The sequence below is a fragment of the Bos mutus genome, chromosome 21, assembly GCF_027580195.1.
Source record: "Bos mutus isolate GX-2022 chromosome 21, NWIPB_WYAK_1.1, whole genome shotgun sequence".
Taxonomy (NCBI): domain Eukaryota; kingdom Metazoa; phylum Chordata; class Mammalia; order Artiodactyla; family Bovidae; genus Bos; species Bos mutus.
The window spans coordinates 5479972-5500543 of record NC_091637.1 but is presented as its reverse complement, the minus strand read 5'-3'; the positions used below and the strand labels follow the sequence as shown (position 1 = coordinate 5500543).

Here is a 20572-nt window from a genome sequence, read left to right as displayed (position 1 = left end):
TTCTTTAAGCCATCTCCTCCCCTGTTCTGAAATTAAAAAGTAGAATTCTAAATTAAACAAACAAAAAATTTCTCTTCCATTGTCTAAAATGTATTATTCATTTCTTAGGGAAGAAAATATTTTCAGAAAAAGAGTATTGACAAATAATGGACAAAATTTCAGAAAGGAGAAGAAAGCTCATGGGGGGAGAACATTATGCACAAACTGGACCATCAGCAAAAGTGAACTAAGGATCTGAAACAGCACTTAACTCTCACAATAAAGCCTGCCCCAAACTGGACGATCAGCAAAGGTGAACTAAGGATCTGAAACAGCACTTAACTCTCACAATAAAGCCTGCCCCAAACTGGAGCAAATTTAGACTCGTTAGGACTTTCTTCAAGAAGCAGCAATCAATTCTTGAATAAAAATTTTTCAGAAAATCCTTGTCCTCTAATAAAAGCAGTTTCTTAAGAACACCTTGGAAATCTACTTAATGACCATAAACAGATTCATAAATTATTTTGTAACTGGCCATCCAAAATACTGCAACTTCTTTCCCAAAATTGTTTATTCATTTGTATGTTCAAAATTACTTATTAGGCACCTGTCAGACATAAAGAACTTGAAAAGACAAATTCTCAATCTCTGTTATAATATTTTAAAAAATATTTTGGAGAAATTCTCATCAAGATGGTCAAATCAAGAAAAAATTCTTGGTCCATCATCTGGGCCTCACCTTTGTTCTGGCAATGAAATCTACTTGCTAAGAGCAATAAAACCTGAACGGCCTTACCTTCGTGAATATACTTCTTTTGAGCATCTTCAGGATCAAGTAACTCCAGTAAAGATTAAGAACTTGGAGGACCATGAGCTGTAGGTTGAGGAAGATGTATGAAAAGAAGGGTTGAAGGTAGTGCAGAGGCAGAATCAGCGTGCAATATAAAATCCTGAAAAACCAAACAAATGAGAATGTTTCGTTACAGTCAAAGCACTTCCGAATTTTCAGTGAGGAAACAGGTACTTTTTCTCTGAAAGGCATACAACATTTATTTCATTTCTAATAATGTTCAGGAAAGACCCACAAGAAAACAATATGGTAATATCACCTTTTATATCATTTTTGGAAAGTCACAAATGTTCCTCTACATCAGTTTGCTCTCTGCAAAGAGAACTGTATATCCTAACCCCACTCACCTTCCCGGGATTGGAGAACATGAGATAATGCATGTGTGCATGGGGTTATTATTGCCTTTTGGACACAGTCTCATCTATTTGGCATCAAAAGTGAACAGGAAATTTTACATCAGTAAATTTTCTGGATAAAACAGACTTTTTTATAGACTTTTATAGAATAAAAATTCTATTATTACTTTTATAGAATAAAAATTCTATTATTACTTTTACTTCCACTTTCTGAAGTGAATTGAATACTTTATTAATTTCATAAACAGACTCCTGGACACAATATGAACTGCCCTCAACGACCAGGATGCACAGTGCTTTCAGATACAATTGCAGTATGAAGGCTATCTGTTGTCTTCCCAAACTGCAAACATTGCTGTTTGTAAATATAGTTTTTTGTATATATGTTTGTAAATATAGTTTTTCATACAAAATTGGAAAAATAAGAACGCTGCGCAAACTGCAAACATTGCTGTTTGTAAATATAGTTTTTTGTATATACGTTTGTAAATATAGTTTTTTCATACAAAATTGGAAAAATAAGAACGCTGCCCATAAAATTACAATTAAAAAAAATAATACTGTTATTTTGTGCATTCTTCTCTAACCTTTCTTACATATATTTAAATTTTATTTTTAAATTAACATATAGTAAAATTGACTATTTGGGGGTGTGCAGTTCTACAAATTACAATAAAAGCATAGATTTTTGTAACCACCACCACGATATAGAGACAGAGTGGTTCCATCAACCCCCAAACCCTGGTGCTGTCCCTTTATAGTCATGTCTCCAGACCTAACACTTGGCAACCACTTGTCTAGTCCCCATCCCTTTAATTTTGTCTTGTCAAGAAGGCCATATAAATGAAATCATACAGTGTGTCAGCTTTTGAGATTGCCTTCTTTCACTCAGCACAGAGCCTCTGAGATTCATGTAAGTTGTTGTGGGTCTCAATAGCACGATTTTTTTAAACTAGTGAGTGGTATTCCATTGTGTGGGTATACCCATTAGTGACCATTTGCATTGTTTCCAGTTTTTGATAATTGTGGACAGACTGCTATAAATATTTATGTAATATATATGTTTTTGTGTACACATGAGTTTTCATTTTTTAACGGTAAATACATACAGGTGGGACTGCTGGGTATCACACTGCCAAGTATACACTAAACTTTGCAAGAAACTGAAAACTTGTTTTCCAAAATAACTCTTTTGCATCCCAATCAGCAAAGAATGAGAATGCCAGTTGCTGCTCATCTTCAGCAGCACTTATTATTATTCTGTAGAGACTTTGCCACTGTAGTAAAAGTATCACTTGTGGAATCTTACATTCAGTTTCATTTAGCTTTAAATCAAAACAGTTTACACACAATCCCTAGAACCTTATTTCTGACAAACAGCAAGGAGATCTGGATCCACAGGTAGGGACAATGCCCATGGTCAGCTTGAAGCGGTTACAGAAGATGGACCATCAGCCCCTCTGCCACTTATAAGGTTTTAAGAGTCCAGACTCCTTGAGGGGGAAATCTTACAGCATGCAGGTAGCTAGATATGAGCAGAGAAAAGGTAGCAGGAAATCACATATCTTGTAAACAGCAGGGGTCCACAGATAGACAAAGCAAAGCAGAAACCTTCAGACTGATAGGAAATTGGGTGATGAGGGTCTGAATAGAAGACAAAGAAAGGTGGGGAAAGGTGGGAATCTCCTGTGTTCAAATGTAACCTTTTGCTCATTATGATCTTATTAAAAATAAAATTAGCCTTATAGATAAGAAGTACCCATCATGTACTGACACTTCTGATTTAAGCTAAATAAGGACAAAAATCCCTCTTCCTTTCAGGAAAATGGAGCTGGCATGAAAACCAGGGAAGATGCCCCCCAAATTACTCCTTAGTGAATATCATGCCCCTTCATTAGTATGCTCATCATAACCAGTTTAGCAAAGAAATCCAGTGTGGCAGCTCCTCACCTGCCTGCTCACTCTCCCTGAGAGCGTATCCTTACTTAAATAAACCCCCACTTTACGTTCTTAAAAAAAAAAAGTTTACACTGTTTGAACAATTTGGTGTGTTAGGGGAAGCACACTGACTGAATCTGCCAACCCTGGCCAGGCACCATAGTCATCATTTGCATGAGCTGTTTTATGACAGGAGGTCCTGGTAAGGACATGGAACTAGTAAGCCACCACCAACCGGAAGAGACACCACGTGTCTGACCACTTCCCAGAATCCTTGTCACTGGCATCCATCTTGGCGGAGCAATGTGTGCACCACCAGGAAGGACTCTGAGTCGGGATGATTGGTCAGAGACAACCCAGAAACTAATCCCATCACCATAAAACCTGAGACTGCGAGCCATGGGGCAGAGCAGTCCTCCTGGGTTCCCTTACCCTTCTGCTCTCCACCCTTTCCCAATAAAATCTCTTGCTCTGTTAGCACATGTATCTCCTCAGACAACTGGTTTCTGAGTGTTAGACAAGAGTCCATTTCTGGGCCCTGGAAGGGGTCCCCCTTCCTGCAACAAATGGTGACTCTGGTGTGGACTCTTCTTCACCACCACTGACATCCTGACTACTTGGGGTACTCAACTGACATACTGACCACTCAGGGTGCTTGGGGACCAGCTTGCCCGCCAACGGACCAGACCCAGCAGCTCCAACTGGGACCCTTTTGTCCTTGGTCTCCTCCTGACGCAGACAACTGGCCAGGGTGCCCCGACCGGGTAAGGAACAAGAGACTCTACTGACCTCTCTCACCTTCACTCTCTCTTTCCTCTCCTTAACCCTTCCTATCCTACCCTTTTTCTAGTCCCCCAGTCTTAGACACAGGAATCTGGTCGAAGGGCCTCAGACTGAGCTGAGGATCGGAGGCCAATCACCCCTGCTTGGCAGAGAACTTGAATTCTGGTCCTGTTCTGGTTTCTGGTTTGAATTCTGGTTCTGTTCTGGTCTGGCCTGGTCTCTGGTAGGGCCGATTTCTAGTCCTCCCTTCTTTGGAAGCCCAGTAGTCCCATAACACCTGAGTATCTGCAGGTGGCAAGAGATGTCTGTAAGGTCACCCCTTTTGCGCCCCCATCCCACCTCCTTCCCCCTTTTCTTTCAGCCTGACTTCCTTTCCTCCCTTTGAAATCTTTGAAGACTTGAGATTACTTTCATTCACTCTGGTAGAACTTGGATCTGAAGTTCTGTGTCTCTATAGGAGGTTTTCTGAGAGAATGTAATCTTGTATTTACGGGAGTGTCTGATTAGGATGGTTGGGTATGTGCATGTGTTCTGTGTTGTGATTTATGACGGCCATTTTGCTTTGTGTGGCTGCCATTTTGTTTAGACCTGTGCTGTTTTGTTAGAGCTTGATTTTCTCTTCCTTGCCTTGAGATCAGGGCTCTTAGGAACACTAATCTAGACCATCTCTAATTCTTAAGACTGAAGGGCAAATGGGAAGAAGGTTTTAAAAATATTATTTATCCCAACTGTTATTTATAAACTAGTAAATTTTATATTGTAATATCTGATTCAGGACTAGGTTTAGAAAATGAAGCCAAATCTTGTGTTGTGGCTCTCTGGATATGTGTGTGTCTCAGTCTCTGGATAATATTGTTGAGATTAATTTGTAAATGAGCTCTATTTAAATGGCTTAAAGAAATGTAAGTGCTTACAAATCAAACAATTCTAAATTAAGCTAAATGAATTTCAGGTTCTTGTGAACTAGGAAAAATTCAATATTAAATTAATACTTGGTGATATAGACATGTCTTTAGAACCATCAATAAGTATAATACTTCTGTTGTACCTAGATTTACTAGAGGTCAAATAAGACTGTATTCTCTTTGTTACAGATTTGTTAACAAGGAAAGAAACAAACACAACCTGGAAGACAAACTTTCAGGGAAGTGCTTTCAGTAAGAAAAGGTGTGAGAAATGAAAAAGTAGTGAAATGAGTGAGTTACGCATGATCAGGACTTTCTAAGACTGGATTACAGTTAGTTGGGTAAGTAGATTTTGTTAGGAATGACTTAGCCACAGGAAGACTGGTTAGAACCAACGGGGTCCAAGATGGCAGAATGCACTGCCACTAGACCCTGAGCCTTGGTGTGTACACCCACTGTGACACACGCAAGCTAAGTGACACACCCCACAGTGTTGGCTAAATCTGACTGGCTGTTCTAAACCCTTTTGATTTTGGGGGGACAAAATTTCCTAAATCAAATTCTATCAAGTTCTTTTGACCTCTAGCTAACTTTGGGATGCTTCAGAGGGCCCCTGAAACATCCCAAAGAGAGATATATTAAACCAGTTGTGTTTATTTGATTGGTTAAATTACATGGGAATTATTATCAAATGAGTAATAAATCCTCTCAGGTTATATTGTATGACAAATGCTACTTATATAGATAACCTAGAACTTATACGGAGTTCCTAAAATTTTGTCATGTTCTGATATTCTAATGGGAAACCTGATGACTTTACAAAGGTTAACAAAAGGACTGAACTAGTGAACATGCTTATAACTATTACGGTTTCTATCTGAAAAAATTTACGGGTTTGAATCAGTGTTTCCCAGGAGTAGGGTAAATATTCCCCTCAAGCTAATTATGACATTAATTTGGTAAAATTATAAACAAATGGAAACAATTATCTTTTCTATATGACCCCTCCATACATTGGAAACTCTTAGGTTTCCAATAACTTTATCAGACAAGTTAGGAAGGTTATGTCACTAACAAGTATAGAAATCTCAAGGAATTTTTCAGACCGTGAAAAGTGAAGACTTCACCCAGATTTGTTAGGCAAAATCTGTGATAAGCCTTTGGCATGACTTTCCTAGCCCTGAAAGATTTTATTCTAAAAGTTTGGTCTGAGATTCCATAAAAGTTTCAGCAAAGCAAAAAGTCTATGATCAATTATTGTTATATAAATCATCAGGTCAGGTTTATTCACACCAGAACTATTTTGCAAACAAACTAGTCTTAATTTGTTTACATTTGGTAAAAATGAGGGTGATTTTAGGGAGAAAAAGATGTTTAATAAATATTAAATCCCAGTTTGTTAATGAAGGTCTGTATCTACTAAGACCCATTTCCTGAATAGTTCTTTGCTGTTATGGTATATTAATGCAAAATTCACTTGAATTATTAAGAGACACCCTAAGTTTGTTTCTGAAGCTTATCTCAGTAATTTATCTTTGGACGAAGATCAGATGCCTCACAATCTACAAGCAGAACCAGAAAAGGACATAATTTAATGGGCTGTCTCCAACCTGGATGGAAGGACCTTTTTATCAGGTACTCTTAACTAGCTCATTCACAGTGAAATTGAAGGTAAATTGACTCGTAGATTAATTCCCACTTCCAAAGGCCCTTACACTGGACTAGTCTATAGAGAGGACAGCTGACCTGATCTCACCTTAAAATGACACCCAGAGGAGAAACTGTACTACACCAGGATGAGAAGAAGACAACATTAGAGACAGACAGTTTGCCTAAAACGCTGCACCTGATTCATATGATCATTTATAATGTTTTCTCGACTTCTTAGACCTTTGCATATAAATCAAACGCTTTTCTATCATAGGCCTGATCCTATGCTAGTTTTAGAAATCAATCCAATTGTTGGGATTGTGGCCAATTACCTGTGTCCAGTTCTGGGTTATCTTGGTGAATTTCTTCACTCCAAGGCTCAGATTGGTTGGCCCTGAGAAAATTTACTTTACAAGGAAAATTATAGTCATGTTCAGGTCACTACTGATACTACTGGATGGGATCTCCTCACTTGGCCAGTTAATAATGCCTGCTTTGACCCTGGTCATAAATTTGAGTTTTCTTCTATTACTCAAGCTCAATCAGAGCAACAAGCAAAGTTTCAGCAAAGGAAAAAATCTCCCACAATTACAGGATGGATTAATATAGATAACACCAGGCTATGATAATTTAGGTTTAAAGTCTCCTCTATGTTGGGAACAATTAAGTCATACTAAGGATGTGAAAGTCGGACTGTGAAGAAAGCTGAGTGCTGAAGAACTGATGCGTTTGAACTGTGGTGTTGGAGAAGACTCTTGAGAGTCTCTTGGACTGCAAGGAGATCCAACCAGTCCATTCTAAAGGAGATCAGTCCTGGGTGTTCTTTGGAAAGACTGATGCTAAAGCTGCAACTCCAATACTTTGGCCACCTCATGTGAAGAGTTGACTCATTGGAAAAGACTCTGATGCTGGGAGGGATTGGGGGCAGGAGGATAAGAGGATGACAGAGGATGCGATGGCTGGATGGCATCACCAACTGAATGCACATGAGTTTGGGTGAACTCTGGGAGTTGGTGATGGACAGGGAGGCCTGGCATGCTGCAATTCATGGGGTCACAAAGAGTCAGACATGACTGAGTGACTGAACTGAACTGAAGGATAATCAGTCTAGTAACACTAGGAAACTGGGCTATGTACCTTATAGACAGTGCCAATATATAATTTCCCTGGAAGATAAGGATTCATATGGAATAGACTAAGTCAGATGACCAGGGATATACTGGGCTGCATCTAATGGAAGCTCTTAGCTTAATTCTTACTTATGACTTTAATACTGCTGGCTATGTTATTTGTATTTCACCTGTTTTACAAAACTGCTGTTTCTTACATTACCAAGTGTGTGACTGAGCCTTTGATAAAATTATATGTAGTTTCATATGAGATTGATAACAGTGTAACTCTAGATATGGGAAGAAGAACAAGAGAGAATGTTTCCTGGACCAAGAAGCTAGTAAGACAGGTGGTCCAGAGAATTTTGGATACTGTTTTATGGCCTAGTCCAGTAATAGCACATTGAATGGCCTATTGGAGAAATATTTGCCAGACCTGGGAATTGTCAGCATTCTCAGTACCATGGGAGACAATGGTCATGAGATGTGCCCCCAAAATCACGGTCAAGCTTATGACCATGAAGGGGCCCTATCAACTGAAAACTGACACTTGCCATCTACCTCTACAAAGATCAAATCATGGCCACTGCAGCTGCTGACCTTTAACACCCCTGAAAGGAGTTCAGGGTGGAGATAAAAAAACAAAGTGCTCTGGGAAAAACTGCAAAAACAGTCCTTCAGATAGATATTTTCAGGAAAAGATTTTATGAATCCAAATCCTTGCAACTTCTTATACCTAGAAAAACACTAACATTGTTAATTATAGTTCTGCTTTGGCTATTAAGGAGAATATCACAATTAAAAATCAAAATAAAGTAGCTATGGTTCAGATATCCATGGAAATAAGTAAGTCACAGTATGGGTGTAATTTCAGACTGAATTTGAGTTTTCTGAGCTGTGTCAGACTTAGATGCCACCAGACATTCTCAGAACAATGTCTGCAGGAAGCTAATAACTGCAACCTTACTTTTTATAAAACTAGGCAACTGGCTACCTGGCTACAAGTGTTCCCAAAGTGCCAGGTCCAAACCTGGTTTCACGCTTATTCTTCTGAAAAGAAATGAGATTTATTCTATTAAAATTTGAGCTGTCACTCCTCCAATTACTTCTAGTTGGGTCTGTTACACCAAAATAGGAGACCAAGAGATTGACATTTTAAACATACAAAACTCAGATCTAGGACTTGGAAATCAGAACTACTTCCAGTTCAGTGTCTGTTCTCCAAACTGAGGCAGTCCTATGCCCCATTTTGACAGGAAGTTATCAGTCATAGTTTCACAATTCCCTGAATTAAAACCAAGCAGGATTCTGTGGGACTCTAGAGTACAGATCTGCTCTGTGATCTCCATTTCTCGTTTGTAGGATCTAGGCTTCACTCAGCATCCTTGACCTTCCCTGAGTCCCAAAAGGCAGATTCAAACAGTTGCTGATCAGGGAAGGGAGGGGATACAGAAACAGAGGAGGAGCAACCAAATGGTAGTACAGCCTTGAGGCAGGGTCCAGGTTTTCATTCCAATCCCAAAGAAAAGCAATGCCAAAGAATGCTCAAACTATTGCACAACTGCACTCATCTCACACACTAGTAAAGTAATGCTCAAAATTCTGCAAGCCAGGCTTTAGCAATACGTGAACAGTGAACTTCCAGATGTTCAAGCTGGTTTTAGAAAAGGCAGAGGAACCAGAAATCGATTGTCAACATCTGCTGGATCATCTAAAAAGCAAGAAAGTTCCAGAAAAACATTTATTTTTGCTTTATTGACTATGCCAAAGCCTTTGACTGTGTGGATCACAATAAACTGTGGAAAATTCTGAAAGAGATGGGAATACCAGACCACCTGACCTGTCTCTTGAGAAACCTATATACAGGTCAGGAAACAACAGTTAGAACTGGACATGGAACAACAGACTGGTTCCAAATAGGAAAAGGAGTTCATCGAGGCTGTATATTGTCACCTGCTTATTTAACTTATATGCAGAGTACATCATGAGAAATGCTGGGCTGGAAGAAGCACAAGCTGGAATCAAGATTGCCAGGAGAAATATCAATAACCTCAGATATGCAGATGACACCACTCTTACGGCAGAAAGTGAAGAACTAAAGAGCCTCTTGATGAAAGTGAAAGAGGAGAGTGAAAAAGTTGGCTTAAAGCTCAACATTCAGAAAACGAAGATCATGGCATCCGGTCTCATCACCTCATGGCAAATAGATGAGGAAACAGTGGAAACAGTGTCAGACTTTATTTTTTTGTGCTCCAAAATCACTGCAGATGGTGATTGCAGCCATGAAATTAAAAGACGCTTACTCCTTGGAAGCAAAGTTATGACCAACCTAGATAGTACATTGAAAGGCAGAGATATTACTTTGCCAACAAAGGTCCGTCTAGTCAAGGCTATGGTTTTTCCGGTGATCATGTATGGATGTGAGAGTTGGACTGTGAAGAAAGCTGAGCGCCGAAGAATTGATGCTTTTGAACTGTGGTGTTGGTGAAGACTCTTGAGAGTCCCTTGGACTGCAAGGAGGTCCAACCAATTCATCCTAAAGGAGATCCGTCCAGGGTGTTCACCTGAGGGACTGATGTTGAAGCTGAAACTCCAATACTTTGGCCACCTCATGCAAAGAGCTGACTCATTTGAAAAGACCCTGATGCTGGGAAAGATTGAGGGCAGGAGGAGAAGGGGACGACAGAGGATGAGATGGTTGGGTGGCATCACCGACTCAATGGACATGGGTTTGGGTAAACTCCAGGAGTTGGTGATATACAGGGAGGCCTGGTGTCTGCTGCTCATGGGGTCGCAAAGAGTTGGACATGCCTAGCGACTGAACTGAACTGATAAGGACACAAGCAATTTATGAAAGAAGAGTTTTATTGAACTCTCTAGCCAGTACCAATTCGGTTTAAAATTTGCTAATTTAAAAAATAAAACAATTTCAGCTTGCATTATTTGCAACCTTTGACAGTTCCCTTAGTAGTTCTACTTCCTTTTTTTGTGAGTTGTTAATTCAAGATTTTTATTCAAAAAGCAATGATATGAACTCTGAACTCAATAGTCATTTATCCATTTTACTTACGTAATTTTTTTAGAAACTTAGGAATTACAGAAAATATAAAGAGGTTAAAGTAAAAATCACTTAAAATCTCACAACTCACAGGTACCCAGTACATACTATGTCTGATAAACATAATTCAAAACATCTTTCTGAAAAATACATTTTTAAAGTGTTTTGTCCCTTCCCTATTACCACGTGGTCTTATATAACAGATTTTGTACCCTGCTTTCAGGCTTCCCTGGTGGCTCAGGGGTAACGAATCTGCCTGCCAGTGCAGGAGGCAGAGTTTTGATCTCTAAGTTGGGAAGATCCCCTGGAGAAGGAAATGGCAATCCACTCCAGTATTCTTGCTGGGAAATCCCATGGACTGAGGAGCATGGTGGGCTACAGTCCATGGGGTCACAAAGAGAGTTGGACACGACTTAGCAATCAAACATGTTACAGAGAGCTTTCCATGTCAGTGAACATATTTATAAATTAGGGATCAGCAAACATTTTTTAATAGGGACAAATAATAAATATTTCAGGCCTCTGGGCCATTTGGTCTCTGTTGCAACTGCTCAAGTGACCACTGCAGTGTGAAACTAGCTATAAACAATGTATCAGTTAGTAGGTGTGGCTGTGTGCCAATAACATTTTACTAGCAAAATAGTTCACCGAACTGGATTTTGCCTATGAGCCAATTTGCCAACCCCTACTATATACCATTCTATGTAATAAATGCACAGAAATCCATTTATACATATCATAACTTATTTAGCTAATCTCTTATTGATAGACATTTAAGTTGTTTCCAAATCTTCATTACATTATGAAGAACACTGTGAGAATGTTACTTGTGAAGACATTTTGATTAAATTGTTCACTTCCTCCCAAGTTGCTAAAATTCTGAATCAAAGAGTATATTCATTTTATATTTTAGAGTGTATTGCTAAATGCTTTCCATCAAGACTACACCAATTTATATTCTTGCACCAGCCATGAAATTAAAAGACGCTTACTCCTTGGAAGAAAAGTTAGGACTAACCTAGATAGCATATTCAAAAGCAGAGACATTACTTTGCTAACAAAGGTCCATCTAGTCAAGGCTATGGTTTTTCCAGTGGTCATGTATGGATGCGAGAGTTGGACTGTGAAGAAAGCTGAGTGCCGAAGAATTGATGCTTTTGAACTGTGGTGTTGGAGAAGACTCTTGAGAGTCCCTTGGACTGCAAGGAGATCCAACCAGTCCTTTCTAAAGATCAGTCCTGGGTGTTCTTTGGAAAGACTGATGCTAAAGCTGAAACTCCAATACTTTGGCTACCTCATGCGAAGAGTTGACTCATTGGAAAAGACTGTGATGCTGGGAGGGATTGTGGGCAGGAGGAGTAGGGGATGACAGAGGATGAGATGGCTGGATGGCATCACTGACTCGACGGACTGAGTCTGAGTGAACTCCGGAAGTTGGTGATGGACAGGGAGGCCTGGCGTGCTGTGATTCATGGGGTCGCAAAGAGTCGGACATGACTGAGCGACTGAACTGAACTGAAATGAACCCAGTGTATGAGAGTGTCTGCTTCCTGGGATCTTGATCAACACTGTAGTCTGTCAGCTTTTACTAAAATAACATTACACTGCTTATATATTTACATTTTTATTTCTTGTGAAATGAAGATATATATGAGTTTTTAAAAATTATTATTATGATTTGTACATTTGTGAACTGCTTCTTCATGGTATCTGTCCAATTTGGCCGGGGGGGATGTTTACTTTTTCTGCTGACTCCTAAATGCTCTTTATATATTAATGATAATGCATTACTTTTTAATCATGTTAAATGATATCACATGGTCTGATTTTTACAACTTCATTTATAATTTTTCTTGACTAATTTATAAAACAATTTTGTAACCAATATTATCAATTATTTCCCTTACAGTTGCTTTCTCTATGTTATGCTTTAAAATGTTTTTCTCACCCCTAACATTATAAAATATATCTCCAATATTTTCTTAAAATCCTGACTCTATGTAAGCTGAGTCACTTTTTTGTGTATATTCTAAACTACAAAATGGAAGCAATAAATACCTACCTTATTCATTCACTAAATATTTATTAAGCACCAAAATGATACCAGGCACTTTGTGGGAGCCAGGATGAATAAAACAGACTGAAATTCCTGAGCTAGTAGGGCTTACATTTTGGTGCCTGCATCCACAGGGGTTAAGGGAAATAATATAAATAAAGCCTATTTGCTATTATGATTTGCTGGGTCTTTAAGCAACTGTGTGCCTTATTTTGCACTCTCTCAGTCTAGAATGCCCTTCCTTTTTTATCTGAAATTCTTCTCACCTATCAAAGCATGGACTCCTCTACAAAAAAATATCTCCTGATCACCTCTTATAACTTTCTTCAGGGCTCCTCTGCTACGAACTTCTTTAGAGCATTGGGCTGATTCACTCTGCCTTACAGTGAAAGCTTTTATATGAGCTGACTCCTCATTAGCCAGCAAGCTTTCCACAGGCAGTGGCCATGAAGCCTTCATCTCACATGTATTCTCCCATCGCCTACTCCAGGACCTAGTCCCATACAAGGCTCCCTAATGGGAATTTGTCACTGTCAAAATTAACAAAGGAATCTACTCAAAAATACCTCCTTTATACATCCTATCAAGAATGTAAATAGGTACCTAAACCTACAATTTAACTGTGGTCCATGCAAAGAAAAAAAGAAAAGAATAAGGGAGAATATTCCAGGGTTTTGACTGAATGGAGATTTCCCTCTTCTCTCTATAGCTGAAGGGGAGACAGAGTTGGAGGGAGTGACATGTACAAACTCTCAGGTGGAGGCATTCTGGAAAATTCAAGGGCTAAAAAGAAGACCGGTGTGGCAAGGTGGGTAGGGGCAGGGGGTGGGATGGGGTGGAAGAGGGCTGACGTGGGCTGGGTGTGTAAGATGAAGATGGATTGGTGAATGCAGCCATCTCTCACTGGCCTAGAAAGCCAAGGTCAGAGGTGTGGCCTTCCCTGAAAGAGCTTTGGGAACCTCTGCAGGTTTTAGGAAGGAGAGTAATATAGGCCCTTATACTCAAAGCTGTTGTTTTTCCAGTAGTTACCTATGGATGTGAGAGTTGGACCATAAGGAAGGCTGAGCACTGAAAAATCGCTGCTTTTGAATTGTGGTGCTGGATAAGACTCTTGAGAGTCCCTTGGATTAAAAGATGATCAAACAAGCCAATCCTGAAGGAAATCAACCTGAATATTCATTGGAAGGACTGATGAAGCTGAAGTTCCAATACTTTGACCACCTAATACAAAGAGCTGACTCATTGGAAAGGACACTGATGCTGGGAAAGACCGAAGGCAAAAGGAGAAGGAGGTGGCAGAGGATGAGATGGTCAGACAGTATCACCGACTCAGTGGACAGGAATTTGAGCAAACTCCGGGAGATGTGAAGGACAGGGAAGCCTGGCATGTTGTATGTGGTCCATGGGGTCTCAAAGAGTCAGACACGACTTGGCGATTGAACAACAAAAACAATACTTGGCCTAGCATCATCAGAGCTGGGCTCTGGGACTGAGGCTGCTATTTTTTGCCTGGCAACCTACACAACCTCCTGTTCCTTGGGTGAAACTAACCCCACCTCTCTGACTAAGGCTCCAGAGAAACCCAGAGTCAGCTTTGCAAACTTAAGAGTTCTAGAAATGGAAGAGACTGCCATTGACAAACAGCTCCAGAGACGGAGAAGCCACTGCAGAGAGGAGAGGTCAGTCAATAGCATGGGTGCTGGAGCCTGCTACATTTGGATCATGGTTTCCTTGGCATCTACAGCAAGTTACTGGCTTATCTGGGCTTCAGTTTCTTCTGTAATAAAACAGAACTCACCTCATTAGGTTGTCGTGAGGATTAAATGAGTTGACAAATGGGAGGAGCTCAGCATACAGTGAGCACTCAAAAATGGTAGTTATAGCATTATTATGACCACCACTATGATGAGACGGCTTCCACCACCACCCGCTTTCCTACTGCAAAGGGCTAGTTAATACCACATGGAGGGCAACACAGTGTTTGGGTCCAGTCTGTAGATTCTAGTATTGGTCTGAATTAGAACCTGGCCATGAACATTTTCTTAAGGCTCCACAGGTCATTCTAGTGAAGTTATAGTTTACATAGTCGGCATGTAACAAGCTGAACTGAAACAAAAAGTGGAAATCATGGGAGATCTTTTGGGGTGAGATCCAGAATGATACCTAAAGGACAGTCCAATCTGTCAGCCTTAATTCTTCTCATCCTTTACCAAAAGAATAGGAAGGAAAAAAACAAAACTTATCTGCCCGTCTAAATTTTGTGTGGCTCAAATACACGTGTATCAAGTATGTGTCCTGAACATACATGTATCAAGTGTGTAGACCCGTGTGAACACACAAACACTTGCACATTTACCTTGTGGGGCCTATGGAATCTCCCTTTTCTCAGAGAATACTCCTGAGTTCTGCTCTGTACACTGGCCTTTAACCTGTCCAAATGGACACACTACCATGGTGCCTATGGATGGCAAAGCTTGGCCTTTTCTCTGTTTGGGGTTTTGTTCCCCATCTTTACTCTTTCAATTGCTAAAGTTTACATGGTTTGAAAAAATCACATTGTTGGTATAAACTGTTGGTTTTGCTGGGCTGGATAAGGCAGTCACCAAAAGCTGTTTTTTTCTAATAAAAATTAAAGGTCTTTTTTTCTTGCTAATTGTGGGTGTAAGCATTAAGCCTTTTCAGGATAACAAATATTGGTTCTCTAGGTGTTTAATTGCCTATCTTACATTTTAGAGATGGCTTATATTTCTAAGTGACCAAATAGTTGAAGAAAACTTTCTAAAACTTAGGCAAGGCAGCCATGTCTGCTCTTATCAAATTAAGTAATTTAGTTGGAAACATACCTGTTTTGTGTTTCAAATGTCCTGTTTCTGGTCTTGATACTTTCATAACTAGCAGTGCTATCCTAGATCTATCTTAACTTCTCACGTGAAAAATAAACTAAGTTGCAACACTTCAACAATGTCTGTGACACGAAAGGCAAGGAGTACCCAGTAGAAGAAGAACTATTTCAGGCGGATGACATCTGAACGCAGAATGTGATCCTGGCCAAATCCGGTAGTGAGGGGAAAAAAGCAATGAAAGGCACTATGAGATCAACTGACAAAACCAAAACACCGATGGTAGATTGCTACCTTTCTTGAAACTGATGGAAGATTCTGTAGAAGACTGTCCTTGTCCTTAGGAAATACACACTGAACTATTTAGGATTAAAAGGGCATGATAGTTTCAACTTTGGTTCAGAAAAAAATGTGTGTGTATATGTGCATATATATATATATACATATACACACACATGTGAGCGTGTATGTGTGTGTGTATTGAGAGAGAAAAAGAAAGAAATACAGCAAATCAGGGAAATGTTAACTGGTAAATCTGGGTAAAGGGAACAGGTAAGAGTTTTCTGTAATATAGTTGAAATTATTCTGCAAGCTTGAAATGATTTCCATACAAATAAACAAACAAAGGGGTTGCACTAAATAATGAATAAAGCCCCTCATTCTAAAGTTCTATGGACTGTGGTAGTTGTCTTTCATAAGTTTACAAGCAGCAGCAGAAGTACCAAGCCTGTGGGGTGTGGGAGGAGCTCCCCACCGAGCGAGACTCTGAGCAAACATGTGTGGTGACTTGTGCTGTCTCCTCCAGAAGCCGTGTGACTGGAAAGTCTAGTTCTGAGATAGGCATCTGCAGGGCGGTCCCAGGGAGCAGCCCCAGCTACAACAGAGCCCTCTGGTCTAGCGTCTCCTCTGGTGACTGAGGGAAGGACACTGCTATTCCAGGCGGGTGTGGAAGCTGACGGGACCCCGGAAGACCCCTGCCTGCCCCTGCCTGCCTGCTCAGAACTGAGGCCTCAGGCGTTAAAAGGCAAGAAAAAGACTATCATGTCCTCACTCTAGTTTCCCTCTGATGGACTAGAGGCTTTTGGCTCCATTGTGTCTCCTTAAAACTGTCCTCTAACAGCCATTTCAAGGGTTTATATTGTCTCATCACCCACAAAATTCTTTTACATATGAGGCTTCTCAGGGTACCACTTTTTGATACCAGTGAGACCTGGATCATCAAAAGATGAAGCCCAAAGTCCTGTGAACCAGTGGTGGGGAAATAAAGTTACCACTAGCATATGTATCCTTGGAGGTAAGGAAGTTGTTTTCACAGTTAGAAATGTTTTATTGTTTAACCATTTTTAAAACTGAAGTATAGTTAATTCACAATGCTGAGTTAGTTTCAAGTGTATAGCAAAGTCATTCAGCTATATATATATACACATATATATATATGTATCTAATCTTTTTCAGATTTTTTCCATTATAGGTTATTTATTATAAGATATTGAATACAATTCCCCTGTAGGTCTTAGTTTTTTACCTATTTTAAATATAGTAGTGTGTATCTGTTAATCTCAAATCCCTAATTTATCCCTCCCTCACTTTCTCCTTAGGTAACCATAACTTTGTGTTCTACATTTGTGACTCTGTTTCTGTTTTGTAAGTTCCTTTGTATCATTTTTTTAGACTCTACATATAAGTGATATAACATGACATTTCTCTTTCTCTGTCTGACATTTCACTTGGTATGATAATCTCTTTAAGTCCATCCATGTTGCTACAAATACTATTATTTCATTCTCTTTTACTTCTAAGTAATATTCATTGTAAATATGTACCACATCTTCTTTATCAATTTGTCAGTGGACAAATTATGTTGCTTTCATGTTGTGGCTGTTACAAATAGTGCTGCTATGAACACTGAGGTACATGTATTTTTTTGAATTAGAATTTTTGTCTTTTCCTATATGCCCAGGAGTGGGATTATAGGATTACATGGTAGCTCTATTTTTAGGTTTTTAAGAAGCTTCCATATTGTTCTCCTTAGTGGCTGCACCAATTTACATTCCCACTGACAGTGGAGGAATATAGGAAGGTTCCTTTTTCTCCTCATCCTCTCCAGCATTTATTATTTGTAGACTTTTTAATGATGGTCAGCCATTCTGAACAGTGTGAGGCAATATCTTATTGTAGTTTTGATTTGAAAGAAATGTCTTACTATTTTCTTTTTGGAATATCCAAAAAACACAGGTCAGTATTAATACTCTTCAAATATATGAATAAGGTGGTGGATACAAAGATCTATTCTACTGCCATCATGAACTCCTGCAGGCGAGGAGCTGCATCTCATTCACCTGTGAGCTCCTCACAACATCTAGTGATGAGCTCAAGAAATGGAGTGATGACCAGCATTGCTACCTGGAAACATCAGCTACAACACGCTCCTTCCCTTCAGGTCAACCATCTGGGACTAAATCAGTATCTGCTCTTTTTATTTAAGGAGAAAAACTGTCAGGAGTCAGGGGAATCGTTTATCTGACCTTTGGAGGATCTTTTTCACTGAATGGGCTTCCCTGGTGGCTCAGTTGGTAAAGAATCCGCTTGCAATGAGGGAGATCTGGGTTGGATCCCTGGGTTGGGGAATGATTCTCAGGTGGTATTTGTATAAAGTAGAGAAATACATCCAATAATTCGCAAATATAGCAGCCATTATTTTAATACAATAGTTTGGAATACAATGTGAAAAACATAAGCCTGAAATTTAAACACTTTTGAAGAAAAACGCAAATAAATAGGGTAACCAAGCAATTAGATTAAAGCAGTTTGGCCCGTGCCAACTGGAGTGTCTACCTAATGTTGACAGTAGCAATGCTTAGAAAATCAAACCAGTTAACTCTTGCTGACATTGACTGAAAAATGGCTATAAGTTCCCTGAAAAGAACTGGAGGAAAGGAGAACTGGCAACACAGTTGTACAAACACATAAGGAAATTCACAAGGGGAAAGCAAACCTGCTTGAGGCTGAGGGAATAAAGGGAAGGAGAAGAAAGGGAAAGACACACGTGACGTCAAACTCCTGTTCTTTTTCTCAGGGTTTCAGATCCCTTTCAGATGGCAACACCCAGGAGCTTTCTCCACACTCAGTCCTTACATCTCACTACAAAATGCGTAGCAAAAACAACTGAGAAGAACAGAGCAACTAGATGGCGAACTGCCTCCCACAGCACCTCTAAAACGTCTGAATCTTGAAATGGGCCTCCTGTCTGCACCTTGTTTGGTTCACGGTAAATTCCCAACAAATCTGGACTAATAAAATGTCCTTAAGAAGTGAGTCTGCGGAGTTACAAATTTTAGACAGATGTCTGGAGCCAGACTCACAACAAGGAACTGACTTTTCCTCTTTGGCACCACAAGATGGTTGTGTAACAGGTTCAAGCTGATGGGACAGCTATTTAAGCCAGAGTAATACACTACAACTGATGCTTTTGAAAACCATGAAAAACCCAGCTCCCAAACTTCCAATAGCTTGTTGAGGTTTTCTTTAACCCTCCAAATGAGGATCAGTCAACATCAGTACAGAAAAAATTTTACCCACAAAAAATTTTTATAGTCAAGTCTACTAATACTGGTTTATTTGCAGCCCAAACTCTCTGAAGACAGCAAACAGTGGTATTGGCTGCCCTCTGCAGTGAGCTGGTGAATTCAGCAAAATATCAGGATCAAGAAAATGCCAAATGCATGTAACTAATTCTCCTTGAAATCCAGAAATGCTGGCAAGAGAATGAGTTCTTATGTCTAGGATTTTAAAGTTGAGGGTGTATGGGAAAGTAACACACCACCTCCCAATCACTCAACCCTAACCTGATGTTCAACTGTGAGGTTACGGTAAGCTTGCCTGTTGATTTTGAGATGTTAAAGTAAAGTTCTAGGTGAGATCCTTTGTTGCTGAATCACAAATCAACCACAGCAGCAATACTTAAAAGCTTTTCAGAGAGTTCTCTAGACTGAGAACTTCCATGGTATGTGTTTTTAAAATATGTCTATAAATTATTTGAAACTACTCCTAACAAGAAGTGGAAGCTAATTTTCCTTCCTTTAAATATGAACTGGCCTTAGTGACCTGGATCCAATGAAGAAAATGAGGTTGGACGTGACATGCTATGACATCTGAAGCTGAGTTACAAAAGGAAACACAGCATCTGCCAAAGCTCTCTCTTGAACTGCTCACCCTTAAAATCCATCTGCTGTCCTAGGAAGAGATCAGTCCAGTGAAGGGGCATGGGCATGCAATCCAGCTGACAGGCCCGCAGCAGTCCCAACCAACGACCAGCATAAACCAGCTGATGTCATGGGTGTCACCTGAGCCTTGTGCCTGAGGAAGCCTTCAAGAAAACTCCAACTCCGGCTGCCCAGCTACCATCTGACTGTGACCACATGAGTGAAAACCATGAAATGAGGTCAGTCAATTCCGAGATCCATAAGAGGTGATAATAATGATAATAATAATAATGTGTTATTTTAAGAGAGAAGCCTGCCAACTACGGCTTGTTGATAAAGTCTGGCCTGTAGAGCATTTTTCTACAGCCAGTGATCTAAGCTGGGTTTGGTACATTTTTAAAGGATTGTAAAAGAAACAGAACAAAACAAAGAAAAACATGCAACAGAGACCATATATGGCTCTTAAAGTCTAAAATAGTTATTCTATGGCCCTTTATAGAAAAAAATTGCTCACTATTGTGTTAAGCCACTAAGCTTTTTAAAAGGTTTGTTTTACAGCTATAGATAACTGGAACACATGGTACCTTTGAAACAAAATAAGCAGTGGGCATATGCTAGATTCAGAGCACCATGAAAGTCACACTAAAAAGCCACAACTTAACTGCTATCTGCAAGTCAATTCTTATCCTATCAATACTGTACAATATTCTAATTTCACAAACACACTTGATCAGCCAAAGTGAAAGTGATGGTAATATGATTCATCAACCAAGAAGAGCATCTTAAACATGCATCTCAGATTTGATTCTGAATTAAACTCCAAATTCTCAGAGACTCATGAATAAT

The 20572-nt window shown here is 39.6% G+C and overlaps 1 protein-coding gene across 1 annotated transcript in view; it reads right to left on the bottom strand.

Moving 5' to 3' along the window:
• CERS3 (ceramide synthase 3) overlaps positions 1–20572 on the bottom strand; it is a 143062-nt gene that overhangs the window by 62874 nt on the left and 59616 nt on the right. Inside the window, exon 9 of the mRNA XM_005888958.2 lies at positions 776–929. Coding sequence (XP_005889020.2) covers positions 776–929 — 154 coding nt within the window. The remainder of the gene's footprint in view (positions 1–775; positions 930–20572) is intronic.